The 25,387-nt window shown below is 46.4% G+C and overlaps 2 protein-coding genes across 3 annotated transcripts in view; both read right to left on the bottom strand.

Annotated features, from left to right (window-relative positions):
- Positions 1-11,312, bottom strand: part of TTC1 (tetratricopeptide repeat domain 1) — a 73,335-nt gene extending 62,023 nt beyond the window's left edge. The window contains exon 1 of one of the 2 annotated variants that reach the window (XM_024750621.1): positions 10,999-11,312. The gene's annotated coding sequence lies outside the window, so the exon portion shown is untranslated. The remainder of the gene's footprint in view (positions 1-10,998) is intronic. The other variant, XM_024750620.1, reaches the window with a different exon arrangement.
- Positions 1-25,387, bottom strand: part of ADRA1B (adrenoceptor alpha 1B) — a 93,496-nt gene that overhangs the window by 9,139 nt on the left and 58,970 nt on the right. Inside the window, exon 3 of the mRNA XM_024750632.1 lies at positions 10,999-11,439. Coding sequence (XP_024606400.1) covers positions 10,999-11,439 — 441 coding nt within the window. The remainder of the gene's footprint in view (positions 1-10,998; positions 11,440-25,387) is intronic.

Below are 25,387 nucleotides of genomic sequence, written 5' to 3'. Positions count from 1 at the left end.
GCCAGAGAGAGAAAGTGATTATTTAGGATTGCTTAGCTATGTAATAGCAGGGATAAAACTAGAACCCAGGGCTTCCCTGGTGGCGCAGTGGTTGAGAGTCCACCTGCCGATGCAGGGGACACGGGTTCGTACCCCGGTCCGGGAAGATCCCACATGCCGTGGAGCGGCTGGGCCCGTGAGCCATGGCCGCTGAGCCTGCGCGTCCGGAGCCTGTGCTCCGCAGCGGGAGAGGCCACAACAGTGAGAGGCCCGCGTACCACACACACACAAAAAACAACAACAAAAACTAGAACCCAGGGGTTGAAAAGGCCTTCCTTACAGGGCTATTATGAAGAGTAAATACAATAATATATGTAAATGCTGGCACAATATCAGGCACACAACAGCCATCTTGCAAAAAACATGGCCACCTGATGCAGTGGAAGCACACAGAGATGGGACTTTCTGGAAATCTCCTTAAATAAAAGGGGGACAGAGTCAGCTCTATGTGCCTTTTGCCCGTGTCCCTTTCCTTTTCCTGCCTGGAAGAGAGACATTGCGTCCACATTAGAAGGACAGTACAGGCAAATGCTAGAAGGGACACGGGGCTCTCCTCATGGTATGGAGCGGCCGCATTAACCCTGGGTCACCTACCCCCAGACTTCTCACACGACAGAAAAAAATCTGACTTGCTCAAGCCACTGCTACTTGTGTTCTGTTATGTGCAGCCAACTCCCTCACTGACACACAGCTCTTGCTGGCTGGGTGGCTGACTGTCTCTGAGCTTCTCACTCTGTAAGCGCAACACCAAGGTTTTCTGGTGAGGATCAGAGGATACGTAGAACTTAACGCGGTGCCTGGCCCAATTTCAAGTGCAGAGTTAAAGGCAGCTGTTGCTACTATTTCTGTTTCAGTGTCTCGCAGTTCAGTGCTCTTTCTTCCGTATTGGCTCACAGCTTCAAAACCACACTCACCATTCCCATCTACCCCCCACCTACCCCCAGCACCCCTCTCCCCTCCCTCTGGTACACATGCCTCTAATTCAGCCTTGATTAAATGCTTATCATGTCTCACAGAAAGGAACAGTTTATGAAAATGCTGACAGAGGCAGAACACCTAATAATTAGTGGCTAACAACCACAGACATGGAAGCAGTTAGGAGGTTTATATAAATTCAGGGGATGAAAGCAACTTCTCATTTATTCCTCAGATTTCTTGCATAAGCCCTTGAGATGTTATTTCTGCCAGCAATGCTGACTTCACAGGAAGAATGTGGGATGAGAAGTGAGTGGTTGTAGGGGGCTGTGAATACCCCTTCCACCCCGCTCCAAACACCCCTTCAACCCCGCTCCTGTGGCCACTCTGCTGGACCTTTACCATCAGAGCTGGGGCCCTACGGGTGGTCCTCTTGGCCTATGGTCTTGTCAACAGGACGGCGCTATTTCCCCACCTGGTCCTTTCCTTCCTTGGACATCCCTTTCCCCAGCACTGATGGATTGGGGACCACTTGGGATGCTAATGCCTTCCAAAGTAGGCTTCCTGAGCCATGGGGCCTAGAAGCGAGGCACATGGCTCTCTACACTCAGGGCTGTCTGGGCCTCTGAAAGTGTACTGGGCAGGCTAAAATTTGGCACCCCTTCCAATTAATATCCTCTTATCATCATCTGTTAAAATAATATCACTAAAAAAATTCAGGTAGGAGGAAAAAAATGCCGGTAGAAGAAATAAGACTAAATTGGAATCCCAGCACCACTCCCCAGAAGTGATATTAGCAACAGTTTGCTGCGTATCCTTCCAGAAAATTTTCATACACTGTAATGGACTGAATTGTGTTTCCCCCCTAATTCATATGTTAAAACCCTAACTCCCAATGTGACTGTATTTGGAGATAGAGCCTATAAGGAGGTAATAAAGGTTAAATGAGATCATAATGGTAGGGTCTTACTCCAATAAGACTGATGACCTTATAAGCAGAGGGAGAGACACCAGGGATGCGTAGGCCAGGGAAAAGGCCATGTCAGGACATGGTGAGAAGGCAGTCATCTGTAAGCCACGGAGAGAGGCATCGGAGAAACCTACATTGCCAACACCTCGAGCTTAGACTTCCAGCCTCTGGAACTATGAGAAGATAAGTTTCTGTTATTTAAGCCACCCAGACTGTGGTATGTTGTTATATGGGCAGGACGATTTATCAAAATATTTCATTGTGCTTAAACTCTCTATTTCTTCCTTCCCCCTCTTACTAAGGAGGCAGTCAGCATTTGCAATTCCTTAGCTCAGGGGTGGCTGAAGTGTCTACCTCCTTAAGAGGTTTTCTTCACTTCCATTCCCAGGAGTACTATACATGTTTGCCAACATTCTCTCCAAAAGTATATTGTCAAACTTTGCCCTTCAGATTTTGCTTAGTGGGGATGAATGAACAGATTTTCTACAAATACAAATGCATAGGGAATTCCCTGGCAGTCCAATGGTTAGGACTGCACTGCCACTGCAGGGGGCATGAGTTCAATCCCTGGTCAGGGAACTAAGATCCCGCAAGCCACGCGGCACAGCCAAAAAAAAGAAAAAAAAAAAACCAAAACACATAGAAATAGATTAACCACCCAGTAGGGCCTATTAATGTTCTAAGAAAAAAATCCAGGGGAGCATCTCTTATTGTTCCATGTACTTATTCTCTTGTTAACTCTCTTTTGTGATTTTTCTGAATCAGACAACTTTTGGGGAGGTAGGTTAAAGGGTACAAAATTAAGATTATTTAACAAATTATCCAGGTCCATTATTTAGTTTCAAAGTTTCACCTCTGGTGAGGTGCCCACTGATTTTGTGAGGCTAACTTCAATTATTTTCAGCATACTTTAGTTCTACCCCACCTGCATGGTTCAAATGAATTAATCACTCTTTACCACCAGGCACTTGGGAAGAAAACAAATTAATTATTTTCTGGTGTGGGCAAAAAGGAACAGCAAGAAGCAACATCAACTATCTACCTTCCACTCCTCTTTCGCCTGACTTCAGGGCAGAAGACACCCACAGATTGAGACCTATTTTCTAGGTGGAGGTCTCTTACCGAAAGTTTAACACTCATTCTGGATCAGTGCGTAGAACTTGGGTCTCCCCCTCCTGTGTCTGGGAGTCCCAGGATAGGGCTGCTTGTGAGGCCATGTGCTGATGATTACATACAAACAGTCCCTGGGTTCAACAAGGACCCCTCCCATGCCTGACCTTCCAGTCTTGTCCCTTAGCTTCCCACCACCCATCTCTTCCAAGTTTGTAAACAGGACTTTTCTACTCTAGGAGCTGAGTTCAGTTAAGGAGGCTCTTCTTTTGTCTGGGTTCTGCTGGGGAGTTGTACGAAGTTATATCTTGACTTGTGATACCTTTTGAGCCAAAACATAATCATCATTTGAATACCTATTTTTTTTTAAACTCTGTTTTTAAAGGGAGAAGAAACATTTGTATGAGCATGTTCCCAGGCACAGGCAGAACTAGAGCTTTACGCAACCTACTCTTTGCCATGATTACCAATGTTTTGTTGACTCTGACCAAACACGTGCACTGTACAGAGTTAGGTCTATGTTAGGAAAGAGTGGATTCTAAAAAAAATCTCCCCATCAAGAACTGCCTTTTAGAGCAGGAATGAGACCAATTAACTTGTCCACTAATTTATCCCAGTGATGTTTTAGCATTTCTTATAGATCCTCCCTCCCCTCAGGAAGCTACAGAGCTGGTTTGCTATTTAACCCAGCTGTCTATGCTAAAGTCCTGGGGCTCTCAAGGCATCAGTTTGAAGGACATTGGAAACTCCTCAAAATGTTTTATCTAGGAAGATTTTTCTAAGAACTAAAGCACAGAGAGCTGCTTTTATTATACCTTAAAATGAACGGCCCTTTAGATCTTAGATTTAGAAACAGTACTTATTTGGGGGCTTCTTAGTAATCCCTGCTCTGAGGGGCTCCTTGAATAGGATGAATGATGAGAAGAAGTCTGAGTGCTTGTGGAGGCTGCCTGGAGAGCTATTATGACCTCTTCTCACAGGAACGGACTCTGCCAGTAGCATCCTCTTGGGAGGGTAACTGGGACAAGCAGGGTGAGCACAACTCATGAAGACCTGTTTCTAACAGATCCTCTCACTTCGGGAGGATGAGGTGGGGTTTGAGAAGCAGTGAGTCTGATCAGGTTGATTGATTCTTTTCACCATTCATCCATCCCTTCCCCTGCTGAGGATTTCTGTGAGGGAGTCACAGCTGAGTCCCCAGTTACCCTCAAGGTCAGCTTCAAGGGCCTTGGATGAGAAGCCAGTTCCTGTCTCCTCAGCTTTAATTTCCAAGCCGCAGGCCTCCCTGGCTCACTCCCCTCGCTCCATCACAGTGACACAGTGACAGGGTGGGAGATGGGTGAGGGCTGGTACTAGCCGAGTCTTAGCCAGAACTTTGTCCACAGCCCATAATTTACACAGGCTTGATGGCCTCTAGACCCTGAGAAGTAGCAGCAGTAATTGAACACTGTACTGTTTCCCACACTTCAGTCATTAGCATAGCCACACCATGATTTTTGCTATTTCTGTGGTCCTCTATTATTTTAAAATATATATTTAAAAATAATTTCCCTGCTCCGCAGCATGTGGGATCTTCCCGGACCGGGGCACGAACCCATGTCCCCTGCATCGGCAGGCGGACTCTCAACTACTGCGCCACCAGGGAAGCCCTAAAATCTATTTTAAAAGAAAAATTTTATGTAATCTGCATAGTTGAAATACTAGTGCCACTTGCTCCAAAGAGAAGTTTTCAACAAAAGTAAATACAATGAAAACAAAACAATATGATTAAAATTGAGCTCTGAGGCTGCCTATCTAAAGGGCTGCGCCTGAGGTGTGCTTTCTCTGTACCTAAACAAGAGATGGGGGGAGGAAGAGAGAGAGAGAGAGGTTGAGAGAAAGCGTTAGAGGGGTGTTAGGGCTTTACTAGTATCAAAGTCAGACTTTCAATTTGACGTAATGGGAAGGACTAAAAGACACTGAAAAGAGTTACTTCCTCATTTTATGGTCTAATATTATTGCCTATTCAGTGTTTTACTTAAGTCATCCTGTGGGTGGTCAGAGAGCAACGTACACTAGCTGAGCAGTTATGGCATCTTAAAAAGTTAGGACCAGAAGCATGTAATGAAATCAACTTCCTTCTTGCATAGATGAGGGGATATGAGGACAAACTAAAATTTTTTATTATAGTAAAATACACATAACATGAAATTTACTATTAGTGACATTTAGTATATTCACAGTTTTGTGCAACCATCACCGCCATCTAGTTCCAGAACACTTTCACCACCCCAAAGGCCTCCCTGTACCCATTATCAGTCATTCCCCATTTCCCCCTCTCCTAGCCCTGGCAACCACTAATCTGATTTCTGTCTCTATGGATTTGCTGACTCTAGATGTTTTATATAAATGGAATCATGCATCTGGCCTTTTGTATCTGGCTTCTTTCACTTAGCATGATGTTTTTAAGGTTCATCCATGTTGCAGCATGTATTAGTACTTTTCATTCCTTTTTATGGCTGAATAATATTCCATTGTATGGATATACCACATTTTGTTTATCCATTCATCAGCTGATATACATTTGGGTTACTTCCACCTTTTGGCTATTGTGAATAGTGCTGCTATGAACATTCACATACAAGTTTTTGTTTGAGTCCCTGTTTTCAATTCTTTTGGGTATATACCTAGGAGTGGAATTGTCAGGTCAAATGGTCATTCTATGTTTAAGTTACTGAGTAACTGCCAATCTGTTTTCCATAGGGGTTGTACCATTTTACATTCCCACCAGCAATGTACAATGGTTCCAGTTTCTCCATATCATTGTCATCACATGTTACTTTCTGGGCTTTTTGTTGTTGTTTTAATTATGGCCATTTTAGAGAGATGGAATAACTAACTTTGATGGAACACTAATTCTCCGTTTCTTCTCTAATTAATTCTCCACTCAGCAGCCAAATTAATCTTTCCAAAATGCACATCTGATCACATCACCCACTTTTTTGATCCCAATCTCTTAGGATGAAGACAAAAAAACCCACCTAAAGTCCTCCAGACCCTGCATGGTCTGGTCCCTGTCTGCCTTTCAATCAGCACCATGAACCCTGGCCTTTCAGAAAGCATCCTCTTGCCAGAGCATGGGCTGTCCCCTCTGCCTGGAATGCTCCCTTTCCCACTCTTTCAAAGCTTAGCTCAGGCTTCATTTCCTTAGGAAAGCCACCCCCCACCAGGCCAGAGGGCTGGTCCTCAGCTGTCAGAGCACTGTGCATCTTGCCTTTTTAACACTTACCCCTGTCTGCAGTTACACATTTATTCATGTCATTATTTGATCCTGTCGGGGAGCTCCACCTTCACTCTGCTTGCAGAGCAGAGTCAGCCAACGAAGCTTTGGACATTGCTTGAACCTGGAGCAATTGTCTTTTCTCTTTTCCATTCAGTCCTCCCAAGGAAGAAGGACAAATTTTTCCTTTCTCTGCATTCCTTTGCTCAAAGACCAACTTTTCCTCCCCAAAAGCCTCATCAACCATGCAGAGCTGTCTGCCGGGTTTGCTTGATTCTTAAATTCAAAATTTACTTATAGGACAATAAAAAGCATGAACACTGTTAAGGAAATGAAAAGACAGGACAAACTGGGAGAAAATATTTGCAAAGCACGTATATATCAAAAGAATTGGGCCTAAGATATATAAAGAGCTCTTAAAAATGAATAAGAAGATTTAAAAAAACAATAAGAATGAGCAAAAGATTTGGACACATGACCAAAGATGTACGGAGGGCAAATAACACAAAAAAGATGTTCAATATCATTAGTCATTAGGGAAATGCAAATTAAAGCCACAAGGGAAACTATACACCTACTAGAATGACTAAATTTGAAAGGACTAACAATACCGATGTTGGTGATGAGGTGGAGCTTCTAAAAATCTCACACATTCTTGGCAGGAATGCAAATGGTACAGCAATTTCGGAAAACAGTTTGGCAGTTTTGATAAAGTTACCATACAACTCAGCAATCTCACTGCTAGGTATCTACCCAAAAGAAAGGAAAACAGACATACATTCACACACAAAGACTTGTAGGCAAATGTTTACAGTAGTTTTATTAGTAATACCCCCAAACTGGAAACAACCCAATGTCCATAAACTGGGGAATTAATAAACAAATTGTGGTTTATCCATAAAATGGAATGCCACTCATCAATAAAAAAGAAATGAATTACTGATACATGCAAAACATGAATGAAAAGCATAATGCTAAGTGGACAAAGCCAGATACAGAAGGTTATATACATATGAAAAAGTTTTGTGTTTCAGATGCTAGAAAGACCTCCAAACAGCTCACAAGATTCCACTCTGAGAGACACAGGGTCTGGACACCAAGGTGGGGAAGCAGCATAGGGTTGTGGCGGTGTGACGTATTGGGAGATTGGGATTGACATATATACACTAATATGTATAAAATAGATAACTAATAAGAACCTGCTGTATAAAAAATAAATAAAATTCAAAAAAAAAAAAAGAGAGACACGGGGTCTGATGAGGTGACTAAGACTCAGGTTTCCCATATTTAGTTCCTCCAGGGAGGAGTTCATCTGTATGACACTGGGGAAAACTGTAGGGAAGATCAGTGGTTTCTAGGACTGAAAGTGGGAAGAGAGTGACTGCATAGGCGCATGAGAGAAATCTGGGGAGTGTTGAAAATCTTCTACATCTTGATTTTGGTATTGGTCACACGAATGCATACGTTTGTCAAAATTTATCAGACCATACTCTTAACAAAAGAGTTAAAAAATTTTTTAAACCATTAAAAAAAAATTGAAGTATAGTTAATTTACAATGTTGTGTTAGCTTCAGGTGTACAGCAAAGTGACTCAGATATATATATATATACACACACACACATATATACACATATATATGTATATATATATATTCCTTTCCAGACTCTGTTCCATTATAGGTTATTACAAGGCATTGAATATAGTTCCCTGTGCTATACAGTAGGTCCTTGTTATCTATTTTATACATAGTAGTGTGTATATGTTAATCCCAAACTCTTAGTTTATCTCCCCCAAGAGTGAGTTTTATTTTATACAAATTATACCCCAATAAAACTGACTTAAAAACTTACTTGAGGGGCTTCCCTGGTGGCGCAGTGGTTAAGAATCCGCCTGCTGATGCAGGGGACACGGGTTCAAGCCCTGGTCTGGGAAGATCCCTCATGTCGCGAAGCAACTAAGCCTGTGCACCACAACTACCAAGTCTGTGCTCTAGAGCCTGTGAAACACAACTACTGAGCCCCTGTGCCGCAACTACTGAAGCCCGCGCTCCTAGAGCCCATGCTCTGCAACAAGAGAAGCCACCGCCATGAGAAGCCCGCGCACTGCCGCGAAGAGTAGCCCTCGCTTACCGCAACTAGAGAGAAAGCCCGTGTGCAGCAACAAAGACCCAACGCAGCCAAAAATAAGTAAATTAAATAAAAATTTATATTAAGAAAAACTTCCTTGAAACTCAACAATAAAAAATAATTTAATTTAAAAATGGGCAAAGGACTTGAATAGATATTTCTCCAGAGAAGATATACAAATGGATAACAAGCATGTGAAAAGATCCTCAGCGTCACTAACCCTTAGGAAAATGCAAATCAAAACCACAATGAGATATCACCTCATACCCATTCAGATGGTTACTATTTAAAAAAGAAAAAAAACCCAGAAAATAACAACTGTTGGTGAAGATGTGGAGAAATTGGAACCCTTGGGCACTGTTAGTGGGAATGTAAAATGGTGCAGTTGCTATGGAAAACAGTATGGCAGTTCTTCAAAAAATTAGAATTACCAGATGATTCAGCAATTCCATTTATGGATATATATATATGTAAAAGAATTGAAAGCTGGGTCTTGAAGAGGTATTTATACACCCATGTCCATAGCAGCATTATTCACAAAAGCCAAAAGATGGAATCAACCCACATGTTCATCAGTGAACGAATGGATAAACAAATTGTGGTATATACATACAAAGGAGTATTATTCAGCCTTAAAAAAAGGAAACTCTGACATATGCTACAAAATGAACATTATGGTAGGTGAAATGAACCAATCACAAAAAGACAAATACTGTACATGAGGTATCTAGACTAGGCAAACTCATGGAAACAGAAAGTAGAATGGTGGTTGCCAGGGGCAGGGGCGGGGGGGTGGAGGGTGGATGAACTGTTGTTGAACGAGTTTCAGTTTTGCAAGATGAAAAAGTTCTGGAGATTGGTGCACAACAGTGTGAAATGTAGATATATTTAACAACACTGAACTGTACACTTAAAAATAGGTAAGATGGTCAATTTTATGTTATGTGTATTTGACCACAATTAAAAAAAAAAACCTTAGAGTACCTTAGGAATATATATATTTTTTTTCTATATACAAAAAAGCCAAGATAGGGAATATATGAAATAAAAAGAGAAGACCTCCTCTGTTCCTCTTTTTTTCCCTAGTACATACTCTCACTCCCAGTTCCGGCTGAGAATCATACATTCAAACATACAGCTTTAAAATGTACGTAAATGGAATGAAACTATATGTATGATCATGTAATCTGCCTTTTCCATAGTGTCCACCTCATTTTAGAGATTTTCTATGTCAGCATACAGCCAGGGACCGCATTCTTGCTAACCACCACGTTGCATTTCACACCAGGGATGTGCATAATCTATCTAGGCGTTTTTCTCTGGATGGACAGTTGCATCATTTCCATGTTTCCCTTCTACAGACAAAGCTGCAGTAAACATCCTTGTACATCCCTGGGGGCTTGTAAGAGTCTCCCTGTGGGTCAGAGGCCTACAAATGCTCTGCTGAAGGAATGTTTACTTGAAATATTTCAGATATTGCCAAACTGTCCTCCAAAATGTCTGCACTAAGATCACCCCTTAGCACTGTATGAGGTTGCCTTTGTCTTCACACTCTCAACAGATTATTAATTTTAAAAATATTTCCTGGGCTTCCCTCGTGGTGCAGTGGTTAAGAATCTGCCTGCCAGTGCAGGGGCCATGGGTTTGAGCCCTGGTCCGGGAGGATCCCACATGCCGCGGAGCAACTAAGCCTGGCGCTACAACTACTGAACCTGCGCTCTAGAGCCTGTGAGCCACAACTACTGAAGCCTGAGTGCCTAGAGCCTGTGCTCCAGAACAAGAGAAACCACCGCAATGAGAAGCCCTCACACTGCAACGAAGAGTAGCCCCTGCTCACTGCAACTAGAGAAAACCCACGTGCAGCATCAAAGATCCAATGTAGACATAAATAAATAAATAAATAAATTTATAAAAAAAAAAAGAAAAAAATATTTCCTGCTGTGTTTTCAGAGGCCTCCAGAACACCACAGCCACGCCGCCCACTTTTTCCACTGACAGTGGGGACCAGCTAGGTTGTGTTTCTGTTGTCTCTCCCTCTAGGAATACCCTGCCTTCCTCTCCCCTCACTTCCCCTCCACTTTGCCTTCCCAAATCCTTCCAGGTGGGCTGCAGCTCCCCCTCCTCAGCAGTCTTCCTGGATGCCCCTGCCTCACCTTCTCCCTGGAGGCCTCCATGTAGTCAAGGCTTACCTAACTGCACTTTCCACTGCTTCTTCAACAGCTCCTGTTTCTTTATCTAGAGCTTCTCAGCTTTTCCCACTAAAAAATCCCTAACAGCAGGAGAGAGTGAATGCAGAACCCAGAATGTCTAGGGAGGTCAACTGCAAGTGGCTATAGGGAGAGGAAAACTTCTTTCAAGTCCCTTGTTTATCTTAAAATTCTAGTTTTATATTAAAAGTGTTTTAATTCTTGTCTCACCCCATAAAACTGGCACTCCAGGAGATGCCCCACATTTATCCCATAGTTTTGTGAAGTCCCTGGCACGCCTCTGTAAAGCCCAGGGAGAAAAATGCAGTCTGAATCTGATCTTCCTCACTAGTCCCAAAGCTCTCCAGAAAGGGACTCAGATGTACACCTACCTGTCGGGTACAGGGAAGAAGTTCAGTAAATCCACTCCCTTGGTGTTTGGTGCACTTCCGTCTCTTCGACTTGAATCCTGGGGAGGCCAGGGAATTGCAAAGCAACTTGGTGCGTTCACACTCCCGTCGCTTAGGCGCGTTGGACGGCAGGTGGCGCCCGGGTCCTCCTCAGCGCCGAGCTTGCCCCACTCCCGGCACCAGCTCAGGGGAAGGGGCAGCGGAGCGGTCTCAGTCACTGCGGTGTCTAAAGAACTGTTTCCCCGTCTCTGCACGTACAGAGGAAGGAAGGCCGGCTCTGGGCGGCAAGGAGAGGCCCCGGAAGGCTTCATTTCTGCTGCGCGCAGATGGAGACGCGGCGGCGGCGCCCGACCCCGGGCGCCCGCAGGAGAGCCCCGCGCACCTGGGCGTGCACTGCGCCCCCGCCCGGAATGGCGAAGGTAGCTTCCGGCAGTTGCAGAAAACAGAAACCGAACGCCAAATGTTTATGAGCCTGCAAGAGGAGGAAATTGAAACTTCCTGGTGTGACTGGAAAGGCATGAAAACAGCTGCTGTTTGGTTTCTGGAAACCGTCTCTCCGAGCTTGTTACAGCATCGCCCTTTTACCCCCTGGCCTAGCTTCTTCCTCGCTGGAGGCAGGGGTGGGGAGGTCAACAATCTGGGGCAGGAGGGTCAGATGAGAGTTTCCCTTTCTCTGAAGCCACCTGGGCTTAAGGCAGGTGGCAGACAAAAGTCAGTGACCAGGGGAGAGAGGAATGGCTCTTCCAACTCAGTGTTTACCCAAGTGGGTCCCCGAAGACAGCAGACCCTCTAGGGGATCTGGAGGGGAGTAAAATCTGATCCTTTTCCTGACGGGGTGCAGGTTAAAGTACAATGCTTCTTAACATGTTGTCTACAGACCACCTCGATCATTTGCTAAAAATGCAGTTTGTGGAGCTTTACTAAATCAGATGGAGGAGGCCAGAGGTGGTAGTGCTGAGTCTGTATTTCTAATAAGCCCTTGAGTAGCTCTTCTACTTTCTGAGTCAGAGAACCACAGCCCCAGCTCTGTGTACTAAAAGCTGGCAGCTCAGATACAAGAACCAGCCTCTGAGTGCCCATGTCCTTCCAAACTGGGCTAGCTCTAGTCCCACCGGTCAGAGGGTGCAAATTTGGTCACACGAATAAGTATAATCGATATTTCTGCCCAGTAAACCCCCATCTATCGAGCCTCAGGCCTTCTGAGTCTCCCCCAATATTTCTGGAGCCCCTGTGAGTTCCTTTTCTCCCCCCACCTCCGTAATAACTGCTTTCCGCAAGTTGCATGAAAGAGTAGCCGCAAGTGTGACCAGTGCGGCTCCCTCACCTGGTGCTTCCAGAGCTCACCCTCTCCTGTGGGGTTAAGTCCCCACCCGCCCAAAGCTGCAAACCCTCAAGGCCAGATGGAGATGTCTTCCCTTTAGGTCTCACAGCACCCAAACCAAGCTTTGCTCCAAACAGAATGCTTCCGTTTCTAGCTCAGGATCAGATTTTGTCATCAGGGCCCAGAGGTAGTGCTGCTTGAGCTCCCAGTGTCCCAAAGTTCTTTGAGGAAAGAGCTTCTTCAGAGATTAAAAGTGGTGTACTGGTAAACTGCTTTCCAAAAAAGAAAAATCAAAGCCCTGATTTGTCACGTTTACCGATTCCTGTGGTATAAATATTCCCATCACTGCAGATTTTAAGCAAAGTTGGAAAGAGGCGCTCATCATCAGTCTCACAGCTGGGAAAAGGCGGCACTGGCACAGCACTCCCTGAGGGCTGGCCAGGGACCAGATACCAGAACATCATTCATTCATTCAACAACTATTTACTGAGTGCCTGCTATATGCCAGTTGCTATTCTCTGATCTGGGGATCCGGAAGTAAATACAAGGGATCAAGCTCTTGCCCAGGTAGAGTTCACCTTCTAATGGAGGAGACAGCCCATAAATAAATAAGTAAACAAACAGGTCAGCTCTTGATAAGTGCTATAAAATAAGGAAAGCCAGGTAAGGAGCTGCAGCGATGGGTGATCTATTTTACAACCAGTGATCAGCAAAGGCGTCTCTGAGGTGGTGACATCTGAATTGAGTCCCAAAGGGGTGACAACTGTAAATATCTGGAGTAGCACAGGCAGAGGGAACAGCAACGGCAGAGACCCTAAGAAAGGCGTATCCCTGGTGTGTTCATCAAGGGGGCCAGTGTGTTTCTAGAGCAGAGGGAGGGGAGAGTATAGCAGAGGAGGTGGGAGAAGAAATGGGGGAGCAGAGCATTGCATGCAATGTGGATTTCTTGTAGTGGGAACTCATTGGAGTGTTTGAGCAGGGGCATGGTCTCATTTACTTTTCAAACGGACCATTCTTGCAGCTGGGGAGGGTGGTACAGATGGACAGTTTTCTAAGCGGGAAGCAGGGAGTTGAGTTGGGAGGCAACTGCTGGAGAAGGTGATGGTGGCGGCGGTGAGAAGTGGATGGATTCCAGATACGTTTTGCAAAAGAGGCCATCAAGCCTATTGACGGTTGATGTGGGGTTTGAGATCCACAGGGAAGTCAAAGAGACTCTGGGATATTTGGTTTGTGTAATCAGGTGAATGGTGATACAGTTACTGGGATTCGGGAGGAAACAAGAGGTCAGCTGGGAGCATGTGAAGTTTGAGCTGCCTATGAAAGGCCTGGGCTGGTGACATGATTTGGGAGTCATCACGGTGTGGATAGACTTTAACGCCACGGGACTGGATAAAGTCACCAGGGAGGGAAGAGGAAGGTCCAAGGACGGAGCAGTGGGGACCTTCAACACCGAGAGGATGGGAAGATGAGAAGGCTCTCTGCTGAGAAGGAGTAGTCAGCGAGCTTGGAAACTGTGCGAAAGAAGTGCTTAAAAGTACAGAGGAGCCTGATCAGTTGTGCTAAATGCTGCTGAGAGGTGCGGGAAGATGAGGACTGAGAAAAGGCTTGGCTTTGGCAGCATCGAGGCCCTCCATGACAAGCATGGTTCCCAGGAAGTGGTGGGGATGAAAGCCTGTTTACAAAGGATGGGAGAGGAAACGGGGGAGAGCAAGTGAAGACATGGAGTGTAAACACGAAGGGGGGTTCTGTCAAGGGAAATAAAGTAGGTCGGCAGCGGGAGAGCGGTAGAGACCAGTGATGCTGGGAAAAAGAGAGTATTGTCTCTCTGTCCCCTGATGCCCACCTACAAAACTGCCCTTGTGGACTCCTTTGATTTCCTGCATGTCAATTCATGCCCAGCAGATGCTGGGGAGGGCCCCTGGGCCACCGGCGCAGGAGGCACAGTCGGGCTGTGAATTCCAGTTTCCATTCGGCTGGCACTCCCGCCACATCCCCCTCGCCGAGGCAGAGAGGCTGGCTGGCTCTGTCTACTCACCACTGTATCCTAAGCATGGCTGGCTTGGAGGAGGCCTCAGCAATATGTAGCAAGTGGTTGAAAGAACACCGGTCCCTCAGAGACCTTAGGGACAATGCTCAAGGACAGCTGTGCTGGAATAGCTGGGGCTTCAACCTTGCAGTGGGGAAGATCCAGTGCCTTCTGACATCTCCGTGTAGGTGATTTCAAGTGGGGGGCAGGTGAGGGGGAGAATCCTGCCCAGGTGTTTCCCTGGGTGCATCACAGCCAGGGGCTGGCCAGCCTCTCGGGCTCGCTGGGGCAGCAGAGTGTTCCAGTTGGGAAGGGGAAGCCCTGCTGACTCTGCTGTGTCAGGACAGCCACCGGTCTCTGCCCTGGGAGCCCCTTCCTGTGAAACCTGCTGGCTTGTCCTGGGGTCAGCTAGGGAGGGATGGAAGGAGGCTGCTTCAGCCCTGATGCTGCAGCAGGTGCTTCCTCATCAATCCCTGCTTTGCGGACGCTCATAAGGGATGGTCTCGAGCTAGATTAGCTGTGTGGACTGGATTCCTCAGCCAGGTGTGGAGTCAGCGAGCTACATCCTGACGTGTATCACGCATGCGGAGCATCTAAGTGGCTGGATTCACCCTTTGGATGGGGATTGATTGGACATTTGGGTCGTGAGTGACATTTGTGATTTTCACTCACGTTTCTGCCCCACGCCTTTCTGCCCTTTCCCTTCATTCAAGCAGACAGTAGGCTTTGTGCTTCATTCCTTCCAGTGAGGCATGGATGGCGGAAGCAGGAGAAGCTTGCAAGGTTTCCCGGCTTTTGTTTTCTAAAAGCTCAAGACCAGAGACAGGGCAGAGTCAGAGGGAAGGAGTAGGGAGCTTGGAGAAGCAGGAAGGCGAGAGGTGCTTCCTTCAACATACAAAGAAGGTTGTTCCAGGTAAGGGGCGTGTAGAGCAAAGTCAGAGGGGCTGCTCAATTCAAATTCTGGCTTTGCTACCTGGAAACCACCTAATCTTGGACTAGTTACTTAAACTACTCTAAGCCTAAAAATGAGACAGTAATAATGTCTACCTCACTGATGTGTTCTAACATTTTGGCTTTAGTCCCAGGGCTCTTGGGATACCTGTTAAGGACTGAATTGTGTACTCCCCGCTGCTGCCCGCCCCCTTCCGCCAAGTTCATATATTGAAGTCCTAACCCCCACTACTTCAGAATGTGACTGTATTTGGAGATAGGGTCATTAAAGAGGTCAGCAATATAAAATGAGGTCATTAGAGTGGACCCTAATCCAATATGACTGGTGTCCTCAGAAGAAGAGGACATTTGGACACAGACAGGAACAGAGGAAAGACTGTGTGAGATCACAAGGAGAAGTCAGCCATCTACAAGCCAAGGGGAGAGGCCGCAGAAGAAATCAACCCTGCTGACATCTTGATCTGACTTCTGGCTTCCAGAACAATGAGAAAAAAATTTATACACACACCCAGGACTATTATTCAGCCTTGAAAGAGAAGGAAATCCGTTTGCAACCGTATGGATGAACCTGGAGGACATTATGCTAAGTGACATAAGCCAGACACAGAAGACAAATACTGTATGATCTCACTTACATATGGAATCTAAAAACATTGAACTTACAAAAACAAAGAGTAGAATGGTAGTTGCCAGGGGCTGGGAGGTGTGGGAAATGGGGAGATGTTGGTCAAAGGATACAAAGTTTCAGATATGCGGGATGAATAAGTTCTGGAGATCTGATGTACACCATGGTGACGATAGTTAATAATACTGTATTGTATACTTGAAATTTGCTAAGAGAGTGTTCTTGCCACACACACAAAAAGGTAACATGTGAGGCGATAGATATGTTAATTAGCTTGATTGTGGTAAGCATGTCACAGTGTATGCTTATATCAAAACATCATGTTGTACACCTTAAATATATACAATTTTAACTTGTCAATTATACATCTATAAAGCTGGGGGGAAAAAATCAAACCACAAAGTGCAAACCCTTCCTGGCCCTAGGGGTAATGGTTGTAAGTGTGGGTTCCAGGGTCATACTGTCTAAGTAGAAATCTTAGGTCTTCCCTTATTTAAGAGTTATCTGTTGCCGTAAAGCAAAATTGGTGGTGCAAAACAGCAATAGTCCTTCATTATTACCTGTCATGATGCTGGGTGTTAATTGAGCTCAGCTGGGTGGTTCTCACTCAAGGGTCACTTACATGTCTGGGGGTTGAGGCTGGCTGTTGGCTGGGACCTCAGCTGGCAGGTACATCTACTGTGGCCTCTTCATGTGGCCTGGGCTTCCTCATAAAATGACAGGTGGGCTCCAAGGGCAAGCATCCCAAGAGAGAAAGACATGGGGATTGAATTACGTTACATGACTTTGGAAGTCCCACGGGGTCACTTCTGCTGCATTCTATTCAAGGAGTGAATAATTAGACTTCACCTCTTAATAAGAAGAACCTGCAGAAATATTTGAAAACCACCACATCTTCCAAAGTCTGCATCCTTAGCTTCTCCAAGCTTCAGTTTCCTCATCTATAAAGTAATGGTAAACATAGTCCCTTGTTCATAGAAATGCTATGAGAATTAAATGAGAAAATGTGTATGTAAACCCCCTAGCACAGTGCCCGGCACATAGCAGTTGCTCAGAGATAGTGCTTATTCTAGGGATTATCTCATTACTGTCCACCCAAGCCTTTTGAGGTAGGCATTTGATCTCCATTTTACAGAGGGTGGGACAGAGATCCTAAGACGATATGTAACTTTCCCAACCCAAACATCTTCCCAATTCTCAATAAGGGTTCCCCTCTGGGAAGGACAGATGACATTGGAAAACAGTTACAACTGAGTTTCTGAAGGCCAGGGATAAGCAGAAAGCCTCGCCTGGAACAGTGTTCCTCAAACTACTACGGTTCTTGCACTGTGAAATTAAGTTAGTGAGCCACAATTGGCACTTTAAAAAAAGTGACATCTAATAATACAAAATGAGAAATACCAGAGTACATTTTGTAAGTAAGGATAAATTTTATGAAACTTTTGTTCCTTATATCTGTGTGCATTAGTGGTTTTCAACTGTGGGCAATTTTGTCTCCCAGGAGACATTTGGAGACGTCTGGAGACAATTTTAATTGTCACAACTGAAGGGGGCAGGAAATGCTACTGACATCAAGTGGGTAGAGGCCAGGGATGCTGCTAAATATCCTACAATTCTCAAGACAGCCCCCTCCCCACTCCGTAGCGATGAATTATCCAACTCAAAATTTCAACAGTGAGGAGACTGAGAAACCTTGATATCTGTATATCTATATCTACATGTACTGATTTGCAATGTGCAGTGTTCCATCCTGTGGGTTGCAGTCAAAGAGTGTGAGAGCCCCTCGACTAGAAGACTCCTTGTGAGTCCAGCTCCTGAATCTAGTTCTGCCACCGAGATTTGCTCACCAGGCCCTGGTAGCATCTGCCCCTATTCGGATGATCTGAACGCACTATTCATTTTCTCCTGGTTTTCTTTTATTCTCACCTCTCCCCAGATAGGACTTCTCTCAGAAGAGTTGGAGTGTGGACATAATGTAGCTTTAGAAGAGAACCCTCTAACACCTGTTAATCCTGGTTCAGACAAAAGCTTTTAACTTTCCTGTTGGCCAGTGCTGAGACCCTAGGTTTCTCCCTGTTTCCTCACAGCGAGGATACTGACGTAACCGCTATTACTAGTTGAGCATTTCCGATATGCCCAACACTTCTCAGTTCCAAGCATTGGCTCATTTATTCCTCATAGCAACTGTGTGAAGAAGATTCTATCATGGCAGTCTTTCTAGTGTGGGAACTGAGGCTCAGGGAGGTTAAATCACTTCACTGGGACCACACAGCTGATGAAGAGCAGAGCCAGGGTTTGAACTCAGCCCTAAGGACCAGGGTGTACCACCACTTTCCAAGCTATGTTTTGATTGGAATCTAGGCTTGAAACACATCTATCTCACAGACAGATCCAGTAGGAGAGAACAAATTCTAGGTTGGGGCCAGGCAGTGTGGAGTCTTGTTCTGACTATCGCCTTCATCAGCCATGGGACCTGGGAAAGGAACTTCTAGTGGTTCAGCTTCCTGGTCTGTCAGGTGGGGATTCCCGTACCTGCTCAGCCTGTCGTAGGAAAACTGTGCTCTGGCATCACTTTGGACATGCAACTGCTTGGGCCAGACCTTTACACACCCACCCTGTCACCTCTCACATCTCTCACCTCTTTTAGACCCCTCCTCGCCCGGGTTCTCATCTCTGACCTCTTAGATCCTCCTGTATTCATCAGCTTGGGCTGCCAAACAAACTCCACAGACTCGGTGGCAGACATTTCTTTCTCACAGTTCTGGGGGCTAGAAGTCCAAGATCAAGGTGCCAGCAGACCCTGTCCTTGGTGAGGACCCTGTTCCTGACTTGCAAGTGGCTGCCTTCTCACCGTGTCCTCCCATGGTGGAGAGAGGAAGCGCTGGTATCTCTCCGTCTTCTTTTATTTTTTTTTGGTATGCAGGCCTCTCACTGCTGTGGCCTCTCCCGTTGCGGAGCACAGGCTCTGGACGCACAGGCCCAGCGGCCATGGCTCACGGGCCCAGCCCCTCTGTGGCATGTGGGATCCTCCCGGACCGGGGCATGAACCCGTGTCCCCTGCATCGGCAGGTAGACTCTCAACCACTGTGCCACCAGGGAAGCCCTCTCCCTCTTCTTATAAGGGTACTGATCCCATCATGGAGGCCCTACCCTCATGACCTCAGCTAAACTAATTACCTCCCAAAGGCCCCACCTCCTAACACCATCACATGGAAGGTTAGGGCTTCAACCTGCATCCTTTCTCCCTTGAATTCCCAAAGCCCTTTACTTACATGCCTCCAATGGCACTGACGATGTCTGTGTCCCTTCAGAATTCTTGTTTGGAGGGAATGTCCAATCTCCTCTTCCAGACTGAAATGTTCATGAGTGCAAAGGCTGCGTTTTATTTGCCTTTGTTTCTTTGGCTCCCAGATCAACAATCATTTGTAGACTAAATGAAAGAACAAACGGGGGCGTGACATACAGGTGTAAGTGGTTGCCGGATTTCAGGTGGTGTTTGGTGGAGACACAAACATGCTTTCAGCAGAAGCAACTGGCACTATATGTGAGGGCAGTCACCAGGTTTTAGCACGTTCCTCTGCTCCCGAGCAGTTCCGGAAGCTTCTTATATAGATGCTGCTTTTCTGAATGAGGCCATCAGCAAGGGCCAATGCTGTTTATCTTACTAATCACTATGACGTTGTCTCCAAAAAGTAACTCGTCTGTGAGGATTGTGCATTGAGGAGAGAACAAAAGCGGCATCATAGATCAGCAGAGCTTAGGGGTGTCTTTGGCTCAATGCTTCTGATTGTCAGACAGTAGACAGAAGCCTAAAGAGGGGGGAGACTTAGGAGCTGGGCTATGACCAGATACCTGGCCTTTAGACTCCCATCTCCACCCAGGTGGTGTATGAAAGCACTAACAACGGAACCACAGTGGGTGTTGGGTAGGCAGGGCCCAGCTGACATTCTTCAGATGCCACTTCCTACAGGAAGCCTTCCCTGACCAGAACTGCCCCCTGCCCCAGCTCACGTCATCAAGTTAGAGGTAGGAGCCCCTGCCATGAGCTCCCCTAGCACTCTGTTCTCCTACTATGATAGCACTCCCACACTCATGGTGAGGTAACATACACTCGTTCATTCAAAAATATTCGAACACTTAACCAGGTGGCAAGCACTACTTTAGACGCTGAGGATACAATGCTGAACAAAACAGAAAAAAAATCCCCACCCTCATGGAACTTGTATTTCTAGTGTGCATGGGGAGACAGACAAACATAAAAACAGATAAAATATAAAACATGCTAGGCAGCAATAAGTGCTATGGAGAAAATAAAAGTGGGAAAGGGCTATAGGAGGGGCTAGATGACGTGGGCAGTGAGGAGGTCAGTTTTAAATAGGACAGTCAGAGGAATCAGATGACCCCTGAGAGGTGACCCTTGAACAAAGATGCAAAGGAGGTGAGGGAGGAAGCCGTGTGGAGAGAAGGAGAGCTAGGTAGAGGGGCCAGCAAGTGCAAAGGCCCTGAGTGGGGAGCCAGGCTCCCCAGTCTGAGGAACAGTAGAGGCCAGCGTGGCTGGAGCAGAGTGGGGAAGGAGAGGGCTGAGAGGTTAGAGCAGGAATGGGAGCAGATTGAACATCTGTCCCCTCTCCACCTCCCAACACCCACACTTCAGCGAACTAACTCATACACTGAGGCTCTGACTGTAGCCAAGCCAGCCAGTCCCATTGACTAAGGGAAAGCCAGCTTAGTCCCATTGACTAAGGGAAAGGTTTTCCAGGGGAAGCCAAAGAAAAACATGGCCAATGCTTGGTTCTTAAGTTTCAGAAGGCAGGTCCAGGTGTAATGTGGGAAGGCTGTGGAAGGACGCAATTTCTTCTAAGTTGACCCAGCCATGCCTTTGTATCCTGACTCTCACCCTTAGCCAGACAAAATAAAGATTCCATGGACTGGGGGGGTAAGGTGAAGACCATACTGAAGGAATCTGCTGAGAGAAGGTGGGGTAGCTAGAGGCTGCCATGTCTGTTTCCAGGTTTGGTTGGAAGTCAACCCCTAATTTGAGCTGAGGAGTGGTTGCTGTTCTACTTTTTGGCATCTGGTGAGGACCTCTTGGTGACAGCAGGCAGGAGGAGGCCTGTTCTTCATCTGGAGGAGTGATGCTCAGTACTTTGCCTAGGTCCCATGCAGCCCACTCCCAAGATCCCAGGGCACTTATCCATCACCTCCATGCCCCAAATGGAAGATGGAGCCTGACACTTGGGGTCTTACCAAGTGAGGGTGGTGGTAGACGCCCAACTCCTGTCACACACTCAAATTCCCTGGTGACCTGCCCACCTCTCATCCAGGCTGGGCTCCCTGAGGGCTAGCATGTCTCGTGTGTATATTTCTCTCTGGATTTGGCTACTTCTGTATATCAAGGGAGTAAAATTTGTTGAAAAGTTTATGGGTTCCATATGTCTGTTGGGAGATTTGGGGGGCATGAATTGTAGGTGACATTTGGGCTGTTATGCTTACTTTTCTTTGGTTTTCACCAGATTCTTAAAGGAGCTTCTGGTTTAAGAAAGTTGAGAACTGCGGGAAAGGAGGATATGTAAGGTAGCCCACAGGTAATAAAAACAGTGCCCAGTCTGGGCCAAGCTCTTTCATATGTTGTCTCATGCCAACCTTGTGAAGTCAGTGCTGACCACATCCCCTATTTCCACACAGGGCAATCAGCCTCAGGCCTAAGTAGCTGGTTCAGACAGTGGAGCTGGGCCTTGAACCCAGGTACATGCTCAGAGCAGCCCTGTGTCCCCTCCTCCCACTACTTCGTCACGGGATGCACTATCCCTAAGACATCCAGACTTCTCTCACACACCTATTCTGGCTTTGTCACTCTAGAATGTTCTATAACATTATTTGATTAAATTTCACTTTTCCTTTTAGTTTGGGCTGATCATCACCTTGAGTAATATGTTTTTTCATGCTGTAAGACATAAAATTCTTTTACTCTGTCATAAACTTGTGTCTTTCTTCTTCAAGGTGGACCCTGAGTCCTAAAACCCTGATATCTGACGAATAGTACCAAATTTGTTTTGTCTTTTTACTCACATTTTTTAAACTTCATATATCAAAGTAATGAATTAAATAACTAATACCTCTGCAAATAGCTACCACTTATTGGATGTTCTCCAGGTGACTGGCATGGTGTCATTTTTACCCTCATGACCTCATTTGATCCTCCTAATGCCCCTATGAAGTAAGTACTATTATTATCCCTATTTTACAGTTAAGGAAACTGAGGTTTAGAACCCATGGCAGGAGTGGGATTTGAGCCCAGAGCTGCAGGATTAACTACTACCCTTGCCAAGCCACTTCCTTCTTTACTTCGGTTGGTGTAAAGAAGTATCCCTGTGCATGCCTCAGGGGTGACAAACGACCCAGCAGTATTTGGGTAGTTAGAGATGATAAAGTAGGCTGCTTTGTGGCCAGTTGTGAGGTCAGAGCAGAGAGGACATGTTCACTCCAAGGGCTCCTGAGGAACTCGAGGCCTTCCTTGGGGTAGACAGAACACAGTGAGGCAGCCTGGAGAGGTCAGCATAATGCAGGCCCTGGCTGGGGGCACATATGGAACCTAGCCCTCTACAGGGATGTGAGCCACTGCTTGGCCAACCTTCCTTCTGGAAAGAGGTAGGAGGCTGCCACTGCTTCTTTGTGCTGCCTGGGTGGCCTCCAAGAATCAGTAATGTGTGAGGTCATTGTAACTGAGCACCTCAGGAAATACCTTTGGTGACTGTGGCTTCAGATATCTAAAGTCCAAATTATAACTTGCATTTGCCCAGTGATTCACAGTTCAGTATTTATGCCACAGTGATCTCATCAAATCCTTTGTGCTTCCTGCTAGGCTGTGAAGATCATGTCCATTTGATAGATGGAGAAACAGATGAGAAGAGGCAGGTAAATTGCCCAAGGTCACCCAGAGCCAAGACTTGAAGCCAGGTCCTACTGACTCCAAGTCCCATTCACCAGGGATTTTCAAACTTCACGCCGTGGAGCCCTCAGGTGCTTGGGGTAGGCGAGGGGAAGGGGCTGAAGACATGGAGGAGGAGGCCAAGGGGGCGAGGCTCTGTCCTCTTTTCTTCACTTCACTGCAGACTGCACTTGTATCAGGATTCTGTGTCAGACTTGTTTGAAAGACTTGTGTTGCTAAGCAAATGTTTCCAGAGGACTATCCCAAACTGTTCCTTCTTCTCTGGGAATTGGGTGCAGGCTCTTCCTTCCCTAGGACTCCCTTTTCTCTACAGCAGCAAGAAGAAACCTACTCTCTGTTGGAGGATATACTCAACCCCAAGATGGCAGCACAAGGGAGGAGAAAATGTACTGCACAGGGATGTAGCAGATCCAGGTCTTAGTCCTAGGTTAGTGTGACTTGGCAAGTTATTTACCTCAGTCTCTCCATCTGTAAAGATGAGGGGATTGGCCTAGAGAATTCTGAACATTGTTTTTTCAAACAACTAGTGAATCTGGGGTATCATGCTTAGTTCATAGGATCTTAAACAGAGGTGAGTCACTTGAAATTGTATGAAAATGTAATTTTTTTGTATGTGCATTTTTTTATCTGGAAGGTATATCTATAGCTTTCATTAGAGTCTCAAAGGGGTCTGTGATACAGAACATCTAGCTTCTCTGGATTTTTTCTTTATTTTTCTTTTTTTGGCAGATATGCTGGGAAATCTTACTTCTCCTTGGGGAGGGGGCTCAAGTTGTAAGAATGGTGTGAGAAAGCTATTTGCAGAAAGGAAACAAGTGTAACATATAAAGATAAGCAGAGCTAAAAGATGGGAGCTAGATGAATGATAAGAGCCAGTGAGCAAGCTAACAATACTGTTTAAGCCCCTTGATCCAGCCATGCCTGATACCCCTACACTTTTCAGCTAAATGAATGACTGCCCCTCCCCCATTAAGGGATTTTCTATTTCAATCGCCTATAGAATAAATGACTGATGTGCTAATATTACTGGGAGAAGCTCTCACCATTTGAAAAATTAATGAATCTCAACTTAGAAAAAGCAAAGCAGGAAGAGAAAGGGACTGGGGTGGGGGTTTTCCTCTTAGGTTCTTTTTTTTAATTTCAGGGAAGAAAAATGCTCCCTGTTTTGTTCCCTATCCATTATTCTTTTAGCAAACTGGTGGCTTTTAGAGGCAGAAAAGACCTTAGAATCAATCTTTTTTTCTTTTGCGGTACGCGGGCCTCTCACTGCTGTGGCCTCTCCCGTTGCGGAGCACAGGCTCCGGACGCGCAGGCTCAGCGGCCACGGCTCACGGGCCCAGCCGCTCTGCGGCACGTGGGATCTTCCCGGACCGGGGCACGAACCCGTGTCTCCTGCATCGGCAGGCAGACCCCCAACCACTGCGCCACCAGGGAAGCCCCTTAGAATCAATCTTGTCATTACATAGATGGGAAACCAAGATCCAGAAGAGATGTGACCTTCTCAAGGTCATAGAGTAAATTGGTAGCAGCGCTGAGACTAGAACGGAAGTTACCTTCTTCAAGGTATGCTCCTCTTCTCTGCGTGACTTTCCTCAGTGCTTCTTTCCCAGGCAGGCTGGCCAGTTAGCTGAGCTTAGGAGGGTTCCTGTGCCCATAGGTGTTGCATTGACATACGGATCCTTATCTTGTCCAGAAAATTCTGCAGTCTGGCTCTCTTTTTCAGGTTCCATGGGCACAGGCAAATAATGCAGTGTTTGGTCAGAAGATGCTGGAGGAGGTAAGGGACCAGTCCCCTCACAGGTGACAGGCCCACCTAGGGTGCTGGCCTGCTAGCTCCAACTAGGATCCGGGTCCTGGGGATCAGGGCCAGGCCAGACATTGCCCTATGTTGTCCACAGCAGGAAGATTTGGATATGGGAACGGTCAAAAGCAGGCAGGAAGGATTCATGGGACAAGTCCAGGGCGTCACTTTCGGCCACAGGGTCAGATTTGTTTAGCCCTGAAGGGCAGGAATGGCAAAGGCAGAAACGGGGTCAAGGGGGGCCGGCACAACCACTGCCCACAGGGCCAGCGGGAGAGACGGGGGCACACCTTAATGTGAACGAAAAGGCAACTCAACATCGGCCTGCCACCCCGTTCACAAACTACTCAAAGCCGCACAGAAGAAATGACCTTTAATGTCCGACTTTGCTTCCAACCCCGCCAAAGTGCCACCGTTCAGTGAAGTACAGGAGGGGCTTGCGAGGTACTAAGTCACGAGACAAACAATGCCCTGGGTGCCTCCTGGGCACCCACTCGCTCTGCCCCCGCGCGGGCGGCCACACACACGCACACACGCAGACCACACGTACACCGCACAGACACACGCACGTGCACCCACGGTTAAATACATGTACAGAGGGACTCGTTTAGATATATACACAGAGAGAGAGACGGAAATCCCGGCTGGCGTCGGGTCTCCCAGGCTCTCAGCATGCTCGGCCCAGCTCTCCGCGCTTC

The sequence above is a fragment of the Neophocaena asiaeorientalis genome, unplaced genomic scaffold (genome assembly GCF_003031525.2).
Source record: "Neophocaena asiaeorientalis asiaeorientalis breed wild unplaced genomic scaffold, Neophocaena_asiaeorientalis_V1.1 scaffold527, whole genome shotgun sequence".
In the NCBI taxonomy this organism is placed as follows: Eukaryota; Metazoa; Chordata; class Mammalia; order Artiodactyla; family Phocoenidae; genus Neophocaena; species Neophocaena asiaeorientalis.
Note: the sequence above shows the minus strand (reverse complement) of the source record. Positions and strands in the feature narration are given on the sequence as shown.